The sequence below is a fragment of the Cyprinodon variegatus genome, unplaced genomic scaffold (assembly GCF_000732505.1).
Source record: "Cyprinodon variegatus isolate N-32 unplaced genomic scaffold, C_variegatus-1.0 Scaffold17, whole genome shotgun sequence".
Lineage (NCBI taxonomy): Eukaryota > Metazoa > Chordata > Actinopteri > Cyprinodontiformes > Cyprinodontidae > Cyprinodon > Cyprinodon variegatus.
The window spans coordinates 325,536-343,876 of record NW_015150470.1 but is presented as its reverse complement, the minus strand read 5'-3'; the positions used below and the strand labels follow the sequence as shown (position 1 = coordinate 343,876).

General features: G+C 37.1%; 2 protein-coding genes across 2 annotated transcripts in view; both read left to right on the top strand.

Annotated features, from left to right (window-relative positions):
• LOC107092345 (SLAM family member 5-like) overlaps positions 1–3,219 on the top strand; it is a 17,925-nt gene extending 14,706 nt beyond the window's left edge. Inside the window, exon 6 of the mRNA XM_015386781.1 lies at positions 3,118–3,219. Within this exon, the coding sequence (XP_015242267.1) occupies positions 3,118–3,219 (102 nt within the window). The remainder of the gene's footprint in view (positions 1–3,117) is intronic.
• Positions 3,220–10,428: 7,209 nt separating this feature from the next.
• cdo1 (cysteine dioxygenase type 1) lies at positions 10,429–16,552 on the top strand. The gene is made up of 5 exons (XM_015386654.1): positions 10,429–10,704; positions 11,858–11,935; positions 12,296–12,450; positions 12,743–12,912; positions 15,627–16,552. Exons 1-5 carry the CDS (start codon positions 10,526–10,528, stop codon positions 15,651–15,653), a joined length of 609 nt encoding a protein of 202 aa, XP_015242140.1. The 5' UTR covers positions 10,429–10,525; the 3' UTR covers positions 15,654–16,552.
• Positions 16,553–18,341: the final 1,789 nt, after the last annotated feature.

Genomic DNA, 18,341 nt, shown 5'->3' with positions numbered 1-18,341 from the left:
ACCTTAGAGTTTTGAAAAGGATTTACTCTGTGTTAACAACCTACTGAGCCTACTGGTACAACCTGAAGCAATTCTATGGGACTGATAACTACTAATAACAGCCATTTAATGTGATGATAGCATCTGTAGCAGCTGCAAAAAGCCACTTAGTATTAACTGTGTATTGGAAGACAGAATCAAAATGAGGAGGAACCCATGAGGATATGAACAGGTCCTTTCTATTAGAATAACTTTTTAAGGATTCTTTTTCACCTGCTGCCAGGTGATTTTACCTAAATAGAATACATTAATCTATTAGCATTCAAGAAATAAACCTGTAATTTTAGCAAGCCTTTCGGAAATGTATTAGTATGACTGAATCTGTATTTCTGATATCTGAAAAAAAATCCTTGTCAAATTGACTATTTTAAAACAAAATCAAATTCTCCACAACTAGAATAAACATTCTGGATATCTCGAATTGAATTCAAGATCTCCATATTCCTATTGTTAATAATCCGTGTATGGTTTGTTCTTTGTTTTCGTTTCAAAACAAAAACGAAAAAACAAAACAAGCATGTGGTTTTTTGTTTTTCTGTTTTTAAAACGAAATTATAAAAACAGCATTTGCAAAAAAGAAAAAAGGGTACGTTTTGGGATTGTTTTAACTGTAATGGTTTAACCTAAGTCAAACTTTTATTTTGTTGTTAGTTCAACAGACCTTATGGCAGAACTGGAAAAACACATAACTTTTTTAGTTACCAGTAGGTGGCGGTAATGTACGCCTTCAATTTCTTGCCAACCGCCATTACAATCCACACGAAGAAGAACGCATCACTGATTTTAGAGTGTGTTTTTCCTCTCTCAAAAAGTTCGATAATCAATGCGGACAACGGTTGCAGCCATTGCCTTTTGTTTAGAAATGGTTTGTTTTGATGCCGTCTTCATCCACTTTAAATCATTTTTCTTTCGCGACTTACTTCATTTCCGGTACAGCTACATATCAAAACAACAACCGTATTTTATTTTCATTTAGATGGCAAAGCAAAACTCAAACGCTGTTCATTTTCTATTAATTCGATTTTTCCTTTTTTCGATTTAGGTTTTAAAAATGGAAAAACAAAAAAACCACACGCTTGTTTTCTTTTTCATTTTTGTTTTGAAACGAAAAAAAACAAAGAATGAACCATACACGGATTATTACTGATCATCATTTGTATTATTTTGACTATAAAGAAATCTGNACCTACTGGCTATATTTGCAGCCGTCTGGCTTGAAGTCATCTTGAATGAATCTTTCCTGCTCATTTGAATGTAAACGTTATGCGCGTCCCTATAAAACTAATCGATCTCATTCCCTTGACATCGATTTTGCTAAAATGTGAAGGAATCGATTTAAAATCGATTAAATCGATTTTTTTTACCCAGCCCTATTGTACATACACCTGTAATAATATTTATATCCTGTATAGCACTTCTGGATAGATGCAAACCACGTTTTGTTGCTTTGTACTCGTGACAGTGCAATTACAACAAAGTTGAATTCTATTCTATTCAATTCCTGCTGCTACCGTCTGTATTATGCTGCGTTCACGCCAAACGCAGCAGGAGCTGCAAGAGCAGCGAGTTTACATGCAAAGTCAATGGTTGGCGCAGCAAAAGGTCCTGCAGCGCGTTTTGAGCAGCAGGAGCAGCACGTCTGAGAAGCTGAAGCAGTGCGTCGGGAGCGTTTAAGCATCTGACGCGCGGGACGCGCCGCAAACACGCTGCTGATCGAGATGGAAAACTTTAACTTTTGCGACGCATCAACCAATCAGAGACGCTGATCTGGGAGCTGGAAGGGAGACAGACACATCGCTGATGATACAGATCACTATGATCACACCTCTGAAACAGTTTATTAATGCCTAAAGTAACTTAAAATGTAGAAACCTGCCAACAAAACATGTTCGCTTTTATTGCCCTGGTGCTTGCAGTTTGGATTATGTATATGAAAACCGCCTTCCAGCCGCCGCGGCGAACCGCGAGGAGGCAACGGGGCCAGGGGCTACTGTTGAATGGGATTCCTACTGACAGTGCACCGCCAGTATGTGGGGGTCTGAGCGGCTCCGACAGAAATAATATTGGAAGGAAGGATGGTAATCTGGATGAACTGACTGCAGTGGTTAAGTTTTCAGGTGGATTTCCCCACTTAAAAACATATTAAAACTACTTTATTCGCGCTGATCACAGCAAATATAGCTGCAAGGCAAAGAAAGGATAGAGTAGCGCCGCCCAACGTGAGTCAGACCCTTCAGCCACGTCAGACCTAACTGGTACAAGCAGCAAAAATGAAGCAGCAGAAGCGTTTTTGCTGCTCCTCGAACGCAGCTTAAGAGGGGAAAAACAGTGGCCGTGGCCACCCCTGGCCCCCCATTTAGCTCCGCCCCTGTGCCAAGGGACCTTTTAGATGTGAACCGCCGATGGGATTCATATTCAATGAAAAGAAAAGGCCACTACTCTTCCAAGAATATATAACCTGACTGTCTGGGCTTTTTAATAGGACTGGTAGCCTGCACCATTAAAGGAAATTAAGGCAACAGTTGAGCGCGAGACACTCACAGGGCGTCATGGAGGTCATGTGATCCAAACAGTAAAGTCTCAGAACATCCAACAGCTGGATGCTGCCATGAAACCAGAGGAAACTGGACAGGCTGACGCTGGATGAAAGCCTCGCTTTGGATTCCACATGTTTAATTATTCAGTGTTTATTTTAAAGGGCGATGTGGAGCCGCCATGTATATCAGTAGATACAAATAAATACACATCCATCCCTGATAGTCGAGGAGGTTTCAAGGAGTGCTGCGTTCAGGTCGCTGATTTCACCGGGAATTGACATAACTAATTACTTGCATTTTTTTATTAGGTCGCAGTGACAACTAACATATAAAGTGGCTAAATATTGAAGTTTTTACTTACATAATGTTCGTAGAATTTAGAAAGCCTCGGTTTGCCGTGGTTGTTGAATATTAAAATGGCTTTAATCATGATTGCAGCTGAACGGAGAGAGGCGGGGAGCGGGTTCTGTCAGCTCCGGAACAATCCGGACCTGACTGAGTTAAAGGACTTAAAATCCCGTCTCGATCTAATGGCTTTCAGTTTGACCGTGCTGCTACTTCACCATCGTCTCGGCACGGAAATATTCCACGTCAAAAGGAGCAGTCATCCCCTCCTATCGCTACGGAAGCCGCGATGGGTTGAAACTCCTCATTTTCTTTTTTTTTTTTTTTTTCCTTCTTCTTCTTCTTCTTCTTCTTGTTGAATTTTTTATAGCGGTTGGCAAAAACGTTAGGTGAACCTTACCGCCACCAACTGGTAAGGAGTGTGAACCACATGGCAAAAAACAACAACTATATCCTGTTACACAATTTAATCTGTTTCAAAAGCTCAAATATAACCTGATATCCTCCGATTCATTTTTTTTTTCATTTTGCAGTAAATCAACAATGTCAAGTTTCATTTTCATATTTCTAAGTTTCCTAATTAACTTGTTTCTCTGAATCAAATATTTCCTACAACTCAAACTAACATGTTCCCCACAGTCACATTTCCCTGTCTGATATTTCCCTATTAAACATAATGACCAGTTCAATCCTGTGTGTCCTATTCTAAGTCATGAAATATTTATCTCTTCTCTCCTTTTCCTTTCTGTTCTTCTCATTTGTCCAATTCTCTTTTTGGATTTTATAAAAACACCTTCCTTTCTTTTTTTTCTTCCCATAACTTTTGCCACCTCTCTTTTGTTTTTTGTTTAATTATACCCTTTATTTCTGTTATACTACAACTAAAATTAATCTATCTATCTATCCTTACCTTATTTGTACTCTCCTTAACCATCCTGTCAGCCATTTCATTTCCTTTAATCTTGTTATGTGCCAGAACCCAAACAAAATTTACTACTAGGCCCATCATATTTCTTCTGTAAAGTGTTTGTTGTATTTCAGTTAATATATCTGGCCTACTGTCTGACTGATTTTTTTGCAAACTTTTTTTTCTTCTTCTTAAAGCCTAATTACCAACACCTACAGTAATGGTCCGGAGTATGAGTCAGACAATAGGCTTAAAGTCTACACTCTGCGCATTCATACCCCCCTACACACAAACAAATGTTTTTTTCTTACATGTAGTGAGGACCATGTGAGGACCATGTGTTGACTCCCATTGATTTTTTAGTCATTTTCAACCCTTTATATGTCCTAACCCTGAAACTAACCCTAAACCTAACAATTACCAATGCATACCTAACCCTTACCTCATTGACACCTTTGCCCGTTACCTAACAATAAGAAAAATACCCTGTGATGACCAGCAAAATGACCTCACTTTACAACAACTGGTTCTCATTGATGTTGAAATTGGAAAATGTTCTTCACTCTGATGCCTAGACAGGTACACACCCACAGACACACACAAAAACGTACCTACAGCCAACTATAAATTCATGTCTTCTTTAAAAATGACAGAAAAACCCTAACCTGTGGTCTTCTACCATAACCCACAACACTTAAACTCAACTCCTTCACATCCAGTTCCTTAAGCCTAACTGTCAAGATCTTGCATTGTTAGCCCTGCACCTTAACACCATATTCTATACAGTCTCTTCTTACTGGCAACCTTCCCTTCTCCCTGTCTCATGTTTCCTAATTATGTGGAAGGTACTGTTAAGCTTGCAATGACCTAACCTAATTCGTGTGATGACTGATTCCTCCTTCCTAAACTCTCCCTGCACTACTTTCCAGTATCCCACTGTCTTTGCCACTCATCATTTATAAATCTCCACACCATGCAGTTGCCTTACATTTACTTAATTTAACTCTAATTTCTATATTACCTTTATTAAGATCCAGTTTTGCCAGTTTCCCTGCAAATTTTTATTATTTTATTTATTTTTTGAGATATTTGGAGACAACCCTCTGACCACCATCAGTAGGCAATGAAGGTGAAATGTCTTGCCGGGGCTTGAACCGAAAACCATCCAATCGCAGGGCAAACTTCCACACACAACGCCACTGCCGTCCCCCCCAAGGCACACTAAACCTTGTTCCTTCATCAAATCCTCAGTCGCCTTGCCATTGTAACAAGTGTGAAAGCCCCCCACCCCCACACGTTACTATGAGCAATAAACTCACCACATTAATGACCCTGTGATATTTTGCCCTTGAACATAAAGTAGACTCTGTAACTCTAACACGTTTAATGGATTATAGAAGTTTATAACTGCAGTGGTTTTTATATTGTTCCAAATTTCCACTACTATGTACTCCTGATTGTCACCCTTTCCTAAAATCCTGAATGGAATGTATTGTTTTATAAACACAGCACACCTTCCTCCCCACCATGCTCCCTATCATTCCTGATAATAACTTAATATCTACTGATCTGGAAATTAAAGGATGGTCTAAAGCACGTTTCTTAACTTCAGGCAAAACTGTGAATTCTGTAATGAAATTCTTCAACTCCTGGCCATTAGCCAGTAAATTCTTTGCATTCCACTGAGAAATAAGCACTGTTATGAAAAATAACAGCATTGTGAATCCTGATTTGACTGATTAGTGAGGTTTTCCCTCACCTCTTCCAATGTCAGTCCGACTAAACCAAGATGGTTTGCTGCCTTCACTAAGATCTGACTGTTTTAATTTTATTTCTGTAGCACTATTGATTACCACAGCACTGACTATTACTAATGCAACCTTTCAATAAAAAAACATTTTTAATCTTTTTTTGAGACATTGGAACATTTGGTGTTCTATTTCTGTTCATCACACTGCTTTAGACTTTGTTATTTTCATTGAATGCATAAGACATCTTCCTCTCAACGCTCACTTTTTGTACCTGCTTTTCTATTTTCATGGCCTGATATTCAGCATCAGCCACACTATGGCCCCCTCCACACATCTGGGCTGCACTCCTGTCCCACACTTTCCATAATCGTGGTCTCAACATATAAGCTGTAACCGGGTAGGTCATAAATCCCCAAAATACTGTATTTGGTAGGCTTTCTTCCTGAAACTCGGTTAGAATAGTCTTAATGCCTTTTTTAACACCATTTTTAGTGGAAGTCATTCTTTTTAGATTCATCACTTTAAGAGGTTAAGGTGATTCTGTAAATCTTCTCTTCCCATACACTTACAGGCACCACTGTTTTTACTCCCTCACTCCCACCACTTTTCGGACTCCCCCGCATCCTGTGTTCTTAACCTTAAATTTTACCCAACTTTTTAATTTCAAGAGCTTTTTTAAGCTGCTCTTCATTTGCACACTGAGCACAAAGGTTTCCATCACCAATAACTTTATTTTTCCTAGCTTAGCCAAAATAAAGGAAGTCAAGTTTTTGACATTGTCAAAGTGTCTTTTTGTTAAATCACAAGATAGCAATAAACTTAACTATTCTTGATTTTTCCTTGGGTTGAAACACATCTGAAGCATTTTCAGATATGATTATCTGAATCATTATCTGACATGCTGTCACTTCTCTGTTCATCCTGTGTTAACTTCATCCATCATTTCAAGGTCTACCACGTCCTCCAAACCGCCCACTTCTGACCCACTCATGGAACAGTCGCGCTTGACCACGGGTAGAGAACAATCCACACTAAGGTTTGAATTATCCACAGTTTTCCAATTGCTTGTCCCAGCAATTTTCTATTTTAGTTTATTTCCCTTTTTGAAAGAGGCCATGCCAGAGTTAATGACACATCAGGGTATTAGAATAAAGTAAAACATTAATGAAGAGCAATAACCATTCCTTTAAATGAATTCTGTTTTTGCTCACTTCCATGCAACAACTTTTGATTTAATATTTGTTAAGTTGAATTCTAATTAATACTGTAAATGCATACTAAATTTTACAATGGTATTTAAATCATATCGTAAAGTACATTAAAATCTGGATGATAAGCCTGATAAGTAATTGGGACATTATAAACTCTATATCTATTTATTTCTCCTTTTAGTTCTTAGTGTCCTGAGGTATGGCTTCTTCCTTCTGTATTCTATTTTATTCTCTTTGACCTGGATCAGTCTTTTCTCTTTGGTCTAAATTTTAATTGGGTCTCCCTTGGTCTGTCTCTCTGGTCTCTTTCTGCCTTGGTTGTTCCACATCATCCCCTGGTTAACCTTATTGCATTCGTTTTCATTATCCACTCTTCCCTCAGTTATCAAGCTGTTGGTTTTTTTTCTGCTATTTTTTTTCCCATTACATTTTAATGAATGTCTGTTTCCTCTTTGCCCCATTACATAGGTCAAAGATTTACAGAAAGGTTTAGTTTAGGCAGCAAAACATCACCATTCGTTACAGTTCAGTTGAAACATGTCATTTGTTGCCAGATGATCTTTAAATATTATAAAAGCCTTAAGTACATCTGATGAAACCTTTAGCTAGACTATAATAATAATTCAACTTTATGGATCTCATACTGGAGAAATTTACCTGTGCATTTAACCCATCCCGTTGGGGAGCAGTGTGCTGCCATTGTGTGGTGCCTGGGGAGCAGTGGGAGGTTTAGGGTCTTGCTCAGAGACCCAGAGTGCAGGCTGTGGGGATTGAACCGGGTACTTGAAACCTTCTCAGAGCACAAGGGCACTGCTCTAACCACTAGGCCAACACTCCCCGCCCAATCAGTCTTGGTATAATTTCCAGCAGACTATAAGAAACAAACAGACAATAGACAGCAGAATTTAGTTTCCCATAAATGCAAGCAGTGACGATTGACAGATTACAGGCTTACGTGTCCTACTGAGTTTTTTCAGACAGATAAACAAAACATCACCATATTATTATTGCCCACCAGCTGTGGACTACTACTCCAACAAACAGGCAAAGTGGAGTGAGCAAGGAAAGGTGAGGGGGGAAAAAAAACATAAAATATATAGATATGATTCAGAAACTCCTCAACCCTTGTATGCAACTGAATATATCCATGCCTGATGAAGAAAAAATCTAAATACCTGCAGGTGGTTTCTTGGATTTTTTTATTTAAAAATCTTGGATCCATTCTATCTAAGCCAAAGTTATCATCCATGCTAAACAGGTAACATTTGTACAAATGAAGACTGTTGTTACTTAGTATGGTAACTGAAGGTCCTGGTTAATGAATGCTGCTTATAGAGCTTGTGTTGTTTATAGAGAATTAAATTTTTTTTTATTTTTCTCGAAAGGTCAGTTTTTTTCAACAGTGTAAATCTGTTCTGCAAATGGCTTTTAAATAACTCTGGGTTTACTCTACTACGAACTATAACTTTGTTTGCATTTGTAAATTTAGGTGAGCAGCTGCAAAGTAGAAGAAGAGATTTAACACAAATACCTCAAAAGTTTCAATTACAGTCTTATGTTAGAAGTGGAAAAGATTCCTTTCAAATCAAAAGTCTATTACATTTCATACTAAATTTTGTTATTTGTCATTTAATCTATTTTTTCAAGAAATTACAACATTCTGTTTCCTTTAGATTGAAAATCACCTCCGAAATCAAAGCAAATTTTAGGGAAACATGTTGAAAAAAATGAAAACATTCTCTAAATGGGAATTTGTAAAGTTAAGTTCAATTTTTTTTTTTGACTCACTTAAAGAGCAGCTTCTACTAAGCTGCTGCAGATCACTGGCACTACTTTGTTAACCTGACAACAGCCAGATGCATGTCTCACTCCGCCTAGCTGGGCGGAGCGAGACATGCATCTGGCTGTTGTCAGGTTACTACTTTGTAGGGTGCAGCTGATCCCTGTTGGTCCTGAAGCAAACTTTTCCTTTCAACCAGCAGGGGGCGCTTAAGAACATCTGGGACTGATGATGTGGCAGCTGCTGCTCAAATTTGGCTCAAGCTCCCATTCAAAGAAAGTTCTCCACTTTTCATGCTACAGGTAAACATAGTGGCCTGTATTCATCCTCAGCCAGAGAGGATTTTTCCTCTGACATGGTGCAATTTGCTGTATGACTGAAAACAAGTGCAATGTTTTCCTGCTGCATTGCCAAATCTACACCAAACCACTGACTACCATTTAAGTTTCATTCATAAATAATATATAGTGCACTTTTTTTTCTTTTAAGGTTTTGTTGTATTTCATTTAAAGCTCAACTAACTGGATATTTTGTATTTCTTTGCAACATACACACAGCAACAGTCAGAAAGCAAACATTATGTCTCCCGCACACACCACCCACAATTAGCTGCTTCACACTGGGCTTTGGGGGGTTTGGGGGATGGAAATAACTCCCTCCCCAAAACCCCTAAAATCCTGAATGGAAGGTTTGGGAAAGAATGTGTTCCACTCACAGGGCCGGTTTATGATAAGGTTGCATAACCCGGGGGAGCGAAAACAGCATGTTGGACAAGTCAGAAAAAACTCCTTGCAGCTCAATGTTAACATAGAAGGGCAAGATAAAACATGAAACACTTTGAGCTGTGGAAATGTACCCACTCTCTAAATATCTTAAGTATTTTTTGTTAAATGTGTGAGGAGTTAAACCAGATACAGATAAATCTCAATATTCTTAAAATAGGTTTTTCAGGTAAATAGATTTTTGTCCTCTTTGGTCATAAATTATTAAGCACATTATGAAGTCCAAACAATAAGCTGCATTTATTAAAAAAATAATTAGAAAAACTTACTGCACATTTATCAAGTATAGTCTTTTCATAATCCAAAAAAACTTTTCCATAACATTCATTTAAAGAGAAGTGCATTGTAGCAACATGGATTCTGCACATTTTAAGACTAAAAGTGGGTAAAGATTTTAATGGTGGTTTTACCTCCCTATTACTTCCATAGCCTTCCTGCATGTTTCACACTCATTAAGCTTTTCCACCCAACTTGTACAATTTTGACTTGACTTTGACTGTGCCATTCTAACCAATGAATACAATTTCATGGTAGTCTAACTGAAAATTTACATTTTTGATTTAGTCTTTTGCGAGCTTCCACATCTTTTTCTTCAGGATTGCTCTGTGTTTAACTCCATCCATTTTCCTAGCAGCTCTGGCCAGCTGATCTTTCCCTCTTTGAGCATGCAACCCTTTTTCTCCACCTTTATCCCCTCCTCCCCATCTTGTTTGGTGCTCATCTTGGACAGTGTGTTTGTTGATTTTCTGTTTAGCGGCTGCACAAACACAGGGTGCAAAGCTATTGTTAGAGAAATGCCTGGGAGAAAGAGTGAGATAAAAAGGGGGGGTGGAGGTTGTGTTTCTGACAACGTGGTGGAATTGGACTCATGGATTAGCCCAAACTGGTAATGAAAGAAAGTTGTATTAGTTTAGTTTAAAAGCTCAAAAGTTATTTTTACAAGAAGGAATGTTTAAAAATATGCACCCAGTTACTTCCAAAACAATCTGACATGCAGTAATGGAAAAGTTTATTAAATAGGTGATGGGCGTACACCTTCTCTTCTATAATGGTACAGTCCATTACCAGCGCGTCCCCAAATTGCTGCGCCAGCCTATAAAAGTTACCGACGGAGGAGATAAATCAGACGTTTTTATTCAAGGTTAATATAACAGAGCAAAGATCCTCCTGTGCATGACAGACATGGATCAAACTGAGGTAGTGAAGCCAGAAACTCTGGATGAGCTGATTGCAATCCTGCACAAGATCTTCGAGAGTGACTGCATCAATGTAGAGGAGGTTCAAAATATCATGGAATCATACGAGAGCAAACCTCACGAATGGATGAAGTATGCAAAGTTTGACCAGTACAGGTAATATATAATATTCATCATGCAAAGATTCATTACCAGATATAGTTTTATACGGGTTTTTTTTTTTTTTTTTGTTGATTTTGTTTACTTTAATTTGTTTAATTCGCCCTTTTTAACATGTTTTTTTTTTTTTAGTAAAGCTGTTAATAAAGTTTCTTAGAATTGTTCTCTCTTTAGTCTCTCTTTACAAATGAAGAAAACTTTGAATGAAAGAAGCTATTTGTTGTCTCCATCTTGTGGAACAGCTTCAGCTCACCTTATTTAAATAAAAAAAGGACATATTTGCATAATTAATTCCGATTTAGTTTCGATTTGAATCTTATACCAACCGTTGTTAGTCAATTTAAGAATTAAGACTTATTTAGAGAGAGAGAGAGAGAGAGATAAACATGACTTTGTTGCAGATAGTTTGTGTTGATTTGGAGTCAATGAAAAGCGGGTGAGGGGGGTTTATCCAATCAAGAGCCCGGAGGGACACACACACGCTTATTGCGCTGCAGGACGAATGGAGCTGCGCAAAAGGATGGCTTTGCGCAAAAAGGCTTTGCGCGGACCTGAATAACGCAATGTTTACAGAGAGAGACATAAAGAGAGAAATGCTAATTAAAAATGCTTTTTGATACTGAAAATGAAATGTTACAAATGCTTATGCGACATAAAGAATCAGACCTTCGGATACGTTCACTTTTAATTGTTGGTGACGCACAATATGATTACTTTACGCATTTGTATCCAAATACTGCATGGTGCATAAATCCTTTCCTGTTATTTATAAGGAGTTATTAATAATATTCATAGGAGTAGTAGTAGTAGTTTTATTTTACAGTCGTCTGAAATATTTTTGTACTCTTTTATTTTATCTTTACTGAATCCTTATCTGATTTTCTTGAAATAAAATAATGTAACTTTTGAAGTAAATGTTTTTTCTTATTTATGATATTGAACAATTCATTGATATTTTAATTTATACATATAAATAATGGATAATTGAGTAATTAAGTGTTTTTTATGTAAACATAATAAAAAAATTCCTGCCATTTTTTGCTATTAAGTGCAAATTATGACTCTCGTTTGTGTAAAGCCACAGGAATAAAGCTGATTTATCATGGCCCTTTTTCCCTTTCTAATGAAATGAACGTTTTCTTGTCTGCAGGTACACCAGGAATTTGGTTGATGAGGGTAATGGGAAGTTCAACCTCATGATTCTCTGCTGGGGTGAAGGACATGGAAGGTTGGTTTCCTCTAAAACAGATGATCAAATAACAAAAATGTATCCCTAATACTTATTAATAGTAAAATCACTGCATTGGTGCATTATGCAAATTTATACTAATTTAAATCACCGTAATAAGTGTCACTTCAAGCAAATGGCAATACAACACGTAAGTTCTAATACTAAATAGTTTTACATAATAAAGCCACTAAAAAATTATTACAATAAAACAAGTACTAAAGATGCAAGTATGTTATAGCTGTTTTCTTTTTTTCTTTTTTTTGGCTGCGGGATTTTATCTCAGTTCTGCGAAAGACAGAAAACTGGCCATCCTTTACATCCTAAAACTTGTTGCATGTATTGTTTGACACTTTGCAGTAGTATCCACGACCACACAGACTCCCACTGTTTCATGAAGCTGCTGCAGGGGCAGCTGAAGGAGACGCTCTTTGACTGGCCAGATCGCAAATCACATGATATGGTGCAAAAATCTCAGAGAATCCTCCAGGAAAACAAGGTTGCCTATATCAATGGTAAGAAAGCAAACTCTACTGTTTTTTTGTTGTTGTCGTTTTTGTTGTTTTATTTTGATTTTGGCATCCATTGTGTCTCATATGATATGCTGTTATATGTTATAATCCATATATTGGAGTTGTTTAAAGGAAATTTCCATTCTTAACTCATGTGACAGATGCTGATATAAAGCGTCTCAAAAATGTCCCAGTTAGTTGTGGCACAAATAAATGGATTACCGTTTCATTTTCCATCCTTGAGTGTTATGCTGTCTCTAAGCTTTTTTTTTTTGACAATTCTTATGTGTTTTAGACTCCATTGGTCTGCATCGTGTGGAGAATGTCAGTCACACAGAGTGTGCTGTGAGTTTGCACCTTTACAGTCCCCCATTTGAGACGTGCCAGACCTTTGACCAGCGAACGGGACACAAGAACACAGTAAAGATGACCTTCTGGAGCAAATATGGAGAAAGGACCCCACTTGTGAGTAGCCTTGTATTGCCTTTATCATTTAGAAACCCACTCAAAGGTGTGTCAAGTTTTGATAGCAGCTGTACAAACTGTGAAAGAGGTATTTTTAATAAATATCTTTCCTAACTAATATTTCTAAAATAACTGATCAGGTCTTTCTTAGCTAACACTGATACATGGTTTACTCTTGGCTCACATCTGCTAATTCAGCATAATTGTTCGTATGTTCGTAATAAATCTAAGAAGTATAACAAGAGTAAAATGGTAAACAGCAGATATGCACTGATCTGGCAATTTAACCTGACTGTGATATTTAATTTTATCAATATTGCCATGTTTGTGTAGCAGTGGTGAAATGTTAAAAAGATACTCTGACCATTCAATAATAATTTGAGTGCTGTTGATCATGCATGTGTACTAACAAGATTGTCCAAATGGATGTAGTTAAGCATATCCCCTTGTATCTTTATCTGTTTTCTAATAAACTCAAAATAACATGCAGATGGTTTTTAGACTACATGCAGTTTTTATAGACCAACAACAGTTTGATCTTATTTTTTATGCATTTGTTTTATTGTGTAGGAAAACAGTTTTCTGAACAAATGAAATAGAAATTTGTTGAATCGTATTTCAAGTGATGGTATTTTGGAGGATCTTGTCTTCCTAAAGTTAGTCTGGTCTCAAGACTATAATTACATGATTTCAAATACCTGATGTTTACATATATTTCAAAACTGATGAATAGAACAGGTATTTTTCAAATCTGTTTTTTTTTACTTAATAATTTATGTTTTGCAAATTATTGTATTGTAGTAGTCCCCTTAACAAACAGGTGCTTACTTCTATACCAAACATAGACTTAAATGAATCAATTTAACAATAAAAATATGTTTTCCTAAAGCCTGCTAATACAAATAGCAGAAATTTAGAGCATCTAGCAGTATGATCATCTGGTTAGTTTTTTGCCATGCTGCCTTCTATATCAGCCTTATCTATAATCTGTTGGTTATATAAGCATACCGTGACCATAAAACTTTTAAGTTGGTTCAATAGATTGCAACACAAAACTGCACAGATAAGATAAGCAACTGAGCATCAGCACACAATGAACTTAACCTGATATATACCCAATGCTCCAAACAGTTTCTGAAGAAGCATTTACCTCTCAGTGGTTTTCCTTACTTTTTACGTTTTTGTCAGATGGAAATGTTTCAGATCTTTAAAAATAAAATTCGTATCAATTAAAGTCAGCCACAGTAAACACAAACAGTGGTTCTCAAATGATGATTTTATTCATATTATTAAAAAGACCCCCCCCCCCCAAAAAAAAAAAAAAAAACAAAAAAAAAACACATTAAATAAACAATCAATTTTGATTGTCTTTTTCAGAAGATTTTTCTTCAGAGACCAAAGCCTGATTAATTGGAGGCTCTTAGAATCAGTGATTCATTCACAGTATAACTACTCAGCACCAGGTAGTAGGGTCAAAGTATCTCAAAAAGAAGAGCTAACATAAGAGAGAGGTAAATTATTCTAGATGTGACTAGTATATGAAAATGACCTCGGGGAACACTTTAAAAAATCAACCAGATCACACAAAACCACCAAAAAAGACCTAAAGCTCTATAGGTCCCACTTTCCTTAGTTAAAGTGTTCAAGATTTAACAATGGGAAGAGTACGACGGAGTATTAGGGCCACACATGAAGAGAAAAAATATTTTTGCTATGACGAGATTAAACTTTAAAGTCGACAGTCGACATTAAACTCAACATTTCGAGAATAAAGTTGAAATGTCATGTTGAGTTTAATCTCGACGTGTCGACTTTAAACTCGCCCTGTCGACTTTAAACTCGCCATTTCGAGAATAAAGTTGAAATGACTGACATGTTCTCAAATTCAGAACTGCGAGCCTGGGTAAGCATAGGGAAAGACGTTACGTTATTATTGGTAGGCCACCGCTTCCTGTGATGATTATACAGTTGCAGCACGTCAAAGACTACCTTCACTCTTAAAACGCGGACTGCAGCTGTGGAGCGCGGTTGCTCTTTTCTCCAAACTTTGGAATGTCGAGATTAAAGTCGCCACGATATATCAACTTTATTCTCGAAATGGCGAGTTTAAAGTCGACAAGGCGAGTTTAAACTCGACATGTCGACTTTAAAGTCGACATGTCGAGTTTAATCTCGTCATGGCAAAAATATTTTTTCTCTTCATGTGTGGCCCTAATACTCCGTTGTAGAAGAGCCTATCCATAATTTACTAGAAATCATTTAAAGATTTGTAAAAAATCTCATAGAATCTGTGTGGATAAGATGAAAGGGGTATTTTGTGGCAAGTTTTCGTCCTAATATACATGACTTCATATAAAATATTTTGGGGGAAAATAACCTTTTAATGAGAGTAAAATATGATTTCAGCAGTGTAAGGCTTTTACTGCTCTAAAGCATGCACTAACTGATGCAACCATGTATTGTGCCCTTCAGAAAATGTTGGACATTACCTTGTCAAAGAACAAAGTTAAATCTGATGGAAATTATGCAATATTTAGAAAAAAACAATGCAAAAGGTACCTTTTTACATAGGATGGTTGTTCCATTGATATATAAAATCATTATTTTGTCTTTATTGGTGTTCATTGATGTAAGGAGACAATAGCTTTATTTACCTGCACTTTAATTCACCTCAATCATATGATGGAAGAATTTATTTTTCTCTCTTTTCTTAGACCACAATTTCACAAGAGAACAATTAGACGTCGCATAGAGGGGCTCCAGCTGATGAAGACATTTGCATTTAGAACAATGCCATGAAATTGATTTAAGGGAAACTGCTGAGAAGCCATGAAAAAGTGGACCCACGATGACTATGCAACCCATCTGAAAATCAGGACTAGACCGGTTCAAAACGGACAATCCACTAATTAGAATGACTTTATCTTTGCCTGGTTTGAACTTGGCAAACATGCAGCACAGGACAAATGCATGAATAGGCTTGGATGTGGATTGAATCTGCCTTTTGTTTGCCGGGCCTTAGCACAGCCTCTTTTTCTCCAATAACAACATTCCTGTCTGTCCACAACCTGTGTAACTATACTTATGTAAAGTTATTACATGTAGTCACATTGGAGCTGTTTTTAAAAGATGGTATTTTGTTTTAGAAATTTTTTATATATATATATGTAAAGTGTGAGAAAAAAAAAATTTCATAAAATTTTTCATAACATTTTGATTCATGCCACTCAAAACTGTCTTAAACCTGTCGACATGTATCGAGGCTTGTGACCAATATCTGTACAGTTTAAATGAAAAGGTCTATTCTGTTTGCCTTTGAAGTAAGGGATGTAAAGCTTTAGAGTTTTGCTGTTTTTAAGTGTGATGCATGTAATTTATTTACAGAAAATCCTAAACTCTGTGAAGTTTTTTTTTTTTTTTTTTTAATCGGCAAGTTTTTAAATCTATTCTTATGAATAGAGCAACATGGGAAGTATTTTATTTTATATTATGAGAGAAAATGTTTAGATTAAAACTCAGGATTTTTATTTTTTCCTGCATTTCTATTGTGTGTAATTTTTCACAGTGCTGGTTGGTTGTTGCATAGAAGATGTCTGTGATGCAGTAACCCTGACCACCACAATAGAACAATAAACAGTTTCATTTTTACAAATGTTCATCCTGTCTTTATTTATGCTTAATATGTCAAATACTGATCATAAATAATTAAATTCTGCTCTATTGGCACAATGAAGATAGCACCACTGATGAACATAGCATCACTATTAAACCAATCTAAACACTTTAGCTGTGCTGTAAAGCAGTTAGCTGCAAATTCAAATATAGATGTTTATTAACAGATATAGACTGCATGGCACTAAGTTTGACACATAAAGTAAACTCTTGAACTCTCGTCAATCGGAGCTTAAGTCTGAAAGGAACTATTGATTGGCTATTACCTTGACTAATAAAGAGATGACGTTAAATGGCACTGATAACTGAATTGACATCAATGTCTGTACAAAGTTGGTAGCTCATTGGTCTCAATATGAGGAAACTAAATTATACTGTTCCAGTATAAGCAGCTGAATTACAAAGATAAGGCACTATCAAGAAGTGTGTACGTGCTGAGATTTGGTACAACTGTGTCATTATTGTGTCAGTTACAAATATTTAGTTAGATTAGTAAGTGAGAGGACAGAGGGGTAGGCAGCACTCTTATCTGTTACTTCATTTTATAGCCTTGTGTCATCCAACGACCTGTTTGACCCTTACAATGAATATTAGTATTTTATTGGGTTTAATATGAATAGCTCACCATGCAATTACTACTGTATCGTTCTTGGGTTTTTACTGTATTTTTTTATATTTCTTTTGAGATTCAAATGAAGACATATGTTTGAATTTAAAAGTCACTCTTTTATCCTACAGTAAAAGTTAAATGTACAGGTGCTAAAAATAAAATACAAATAGCTTATTTCTAGATAGATATTTGACAACTTTTCTTTGCAGAATTGATAAATGTAGATCAAATTAAGCATAGTCCACAATTTTTATTAATGTTGGTCCTAAATCCCTCAATATAGAGCAGGGACTATATAGTGGACTGTATAGTGAATTCAGTTAACTGGCCCTTCGGATGATCACTACTTTTCGCTCCCCGTTGATCACGTAACTCTGCCTCCCTGCACAGTGCCTGCGCCATCTTTGTTATCTGTCGCTGCCACAACAAATCACATGATGCTTTGCAAGAAGAGTTCTAGCAAAATAATCTTCGATATATTTGTCAGGCTCTGACCAGAAGGACCCAGTATTCGAGGCAGACAGTCAGTTGGATTTCTTGAAATGTTTATTAAAAAAGAAGCTGCAGGGAACAGTGTTTGCATCTAAGACAGGAAACTCTGCAGGAGGAGACAACAGGTTAATGACCATGTCTATCTGGCGGAGGATGAAAATTAACGTGTGAGTCACTAACCTGGTCTTATAGTTGAGTCAATGCCCAGACGATGAGGTTGGTTTCAGCCGGCTGGCTGCCAGCAAGATGTGGTGGGTGCCTCCCAGAGAGTCCCAGACGCTGATGTCCCAGAGGTCGGAGGACAGGCAGGATAATCTAGAGGGCGAAGCCAAAGCCAGTGTTGGAGAGGTGCTCAGGAGTCAGAGCCATCCAGGACAGTGTCGGGAAACAGTTCCAGGTTCATTCCACAGACAAGCAGATATCCAGCAGGAGTCTGAAGACAGGTCAGGCAAACAGATCAGAACAGGGACAGGCAAGCTCAGAGGTACAGAGGCAGAACGGGTCAGGATCAGGTAATCAAAAATCACAGGTACACTAGAGAACTCTCACCATAGGCTGGAATAATCTGGCACTGATGACTGGTTGAAGGCTGGTTAAACAGAGGCTGAAGCAGGTGGAGCCTGGAGGACATAGACAGGTTAATAAAATGTGTAAT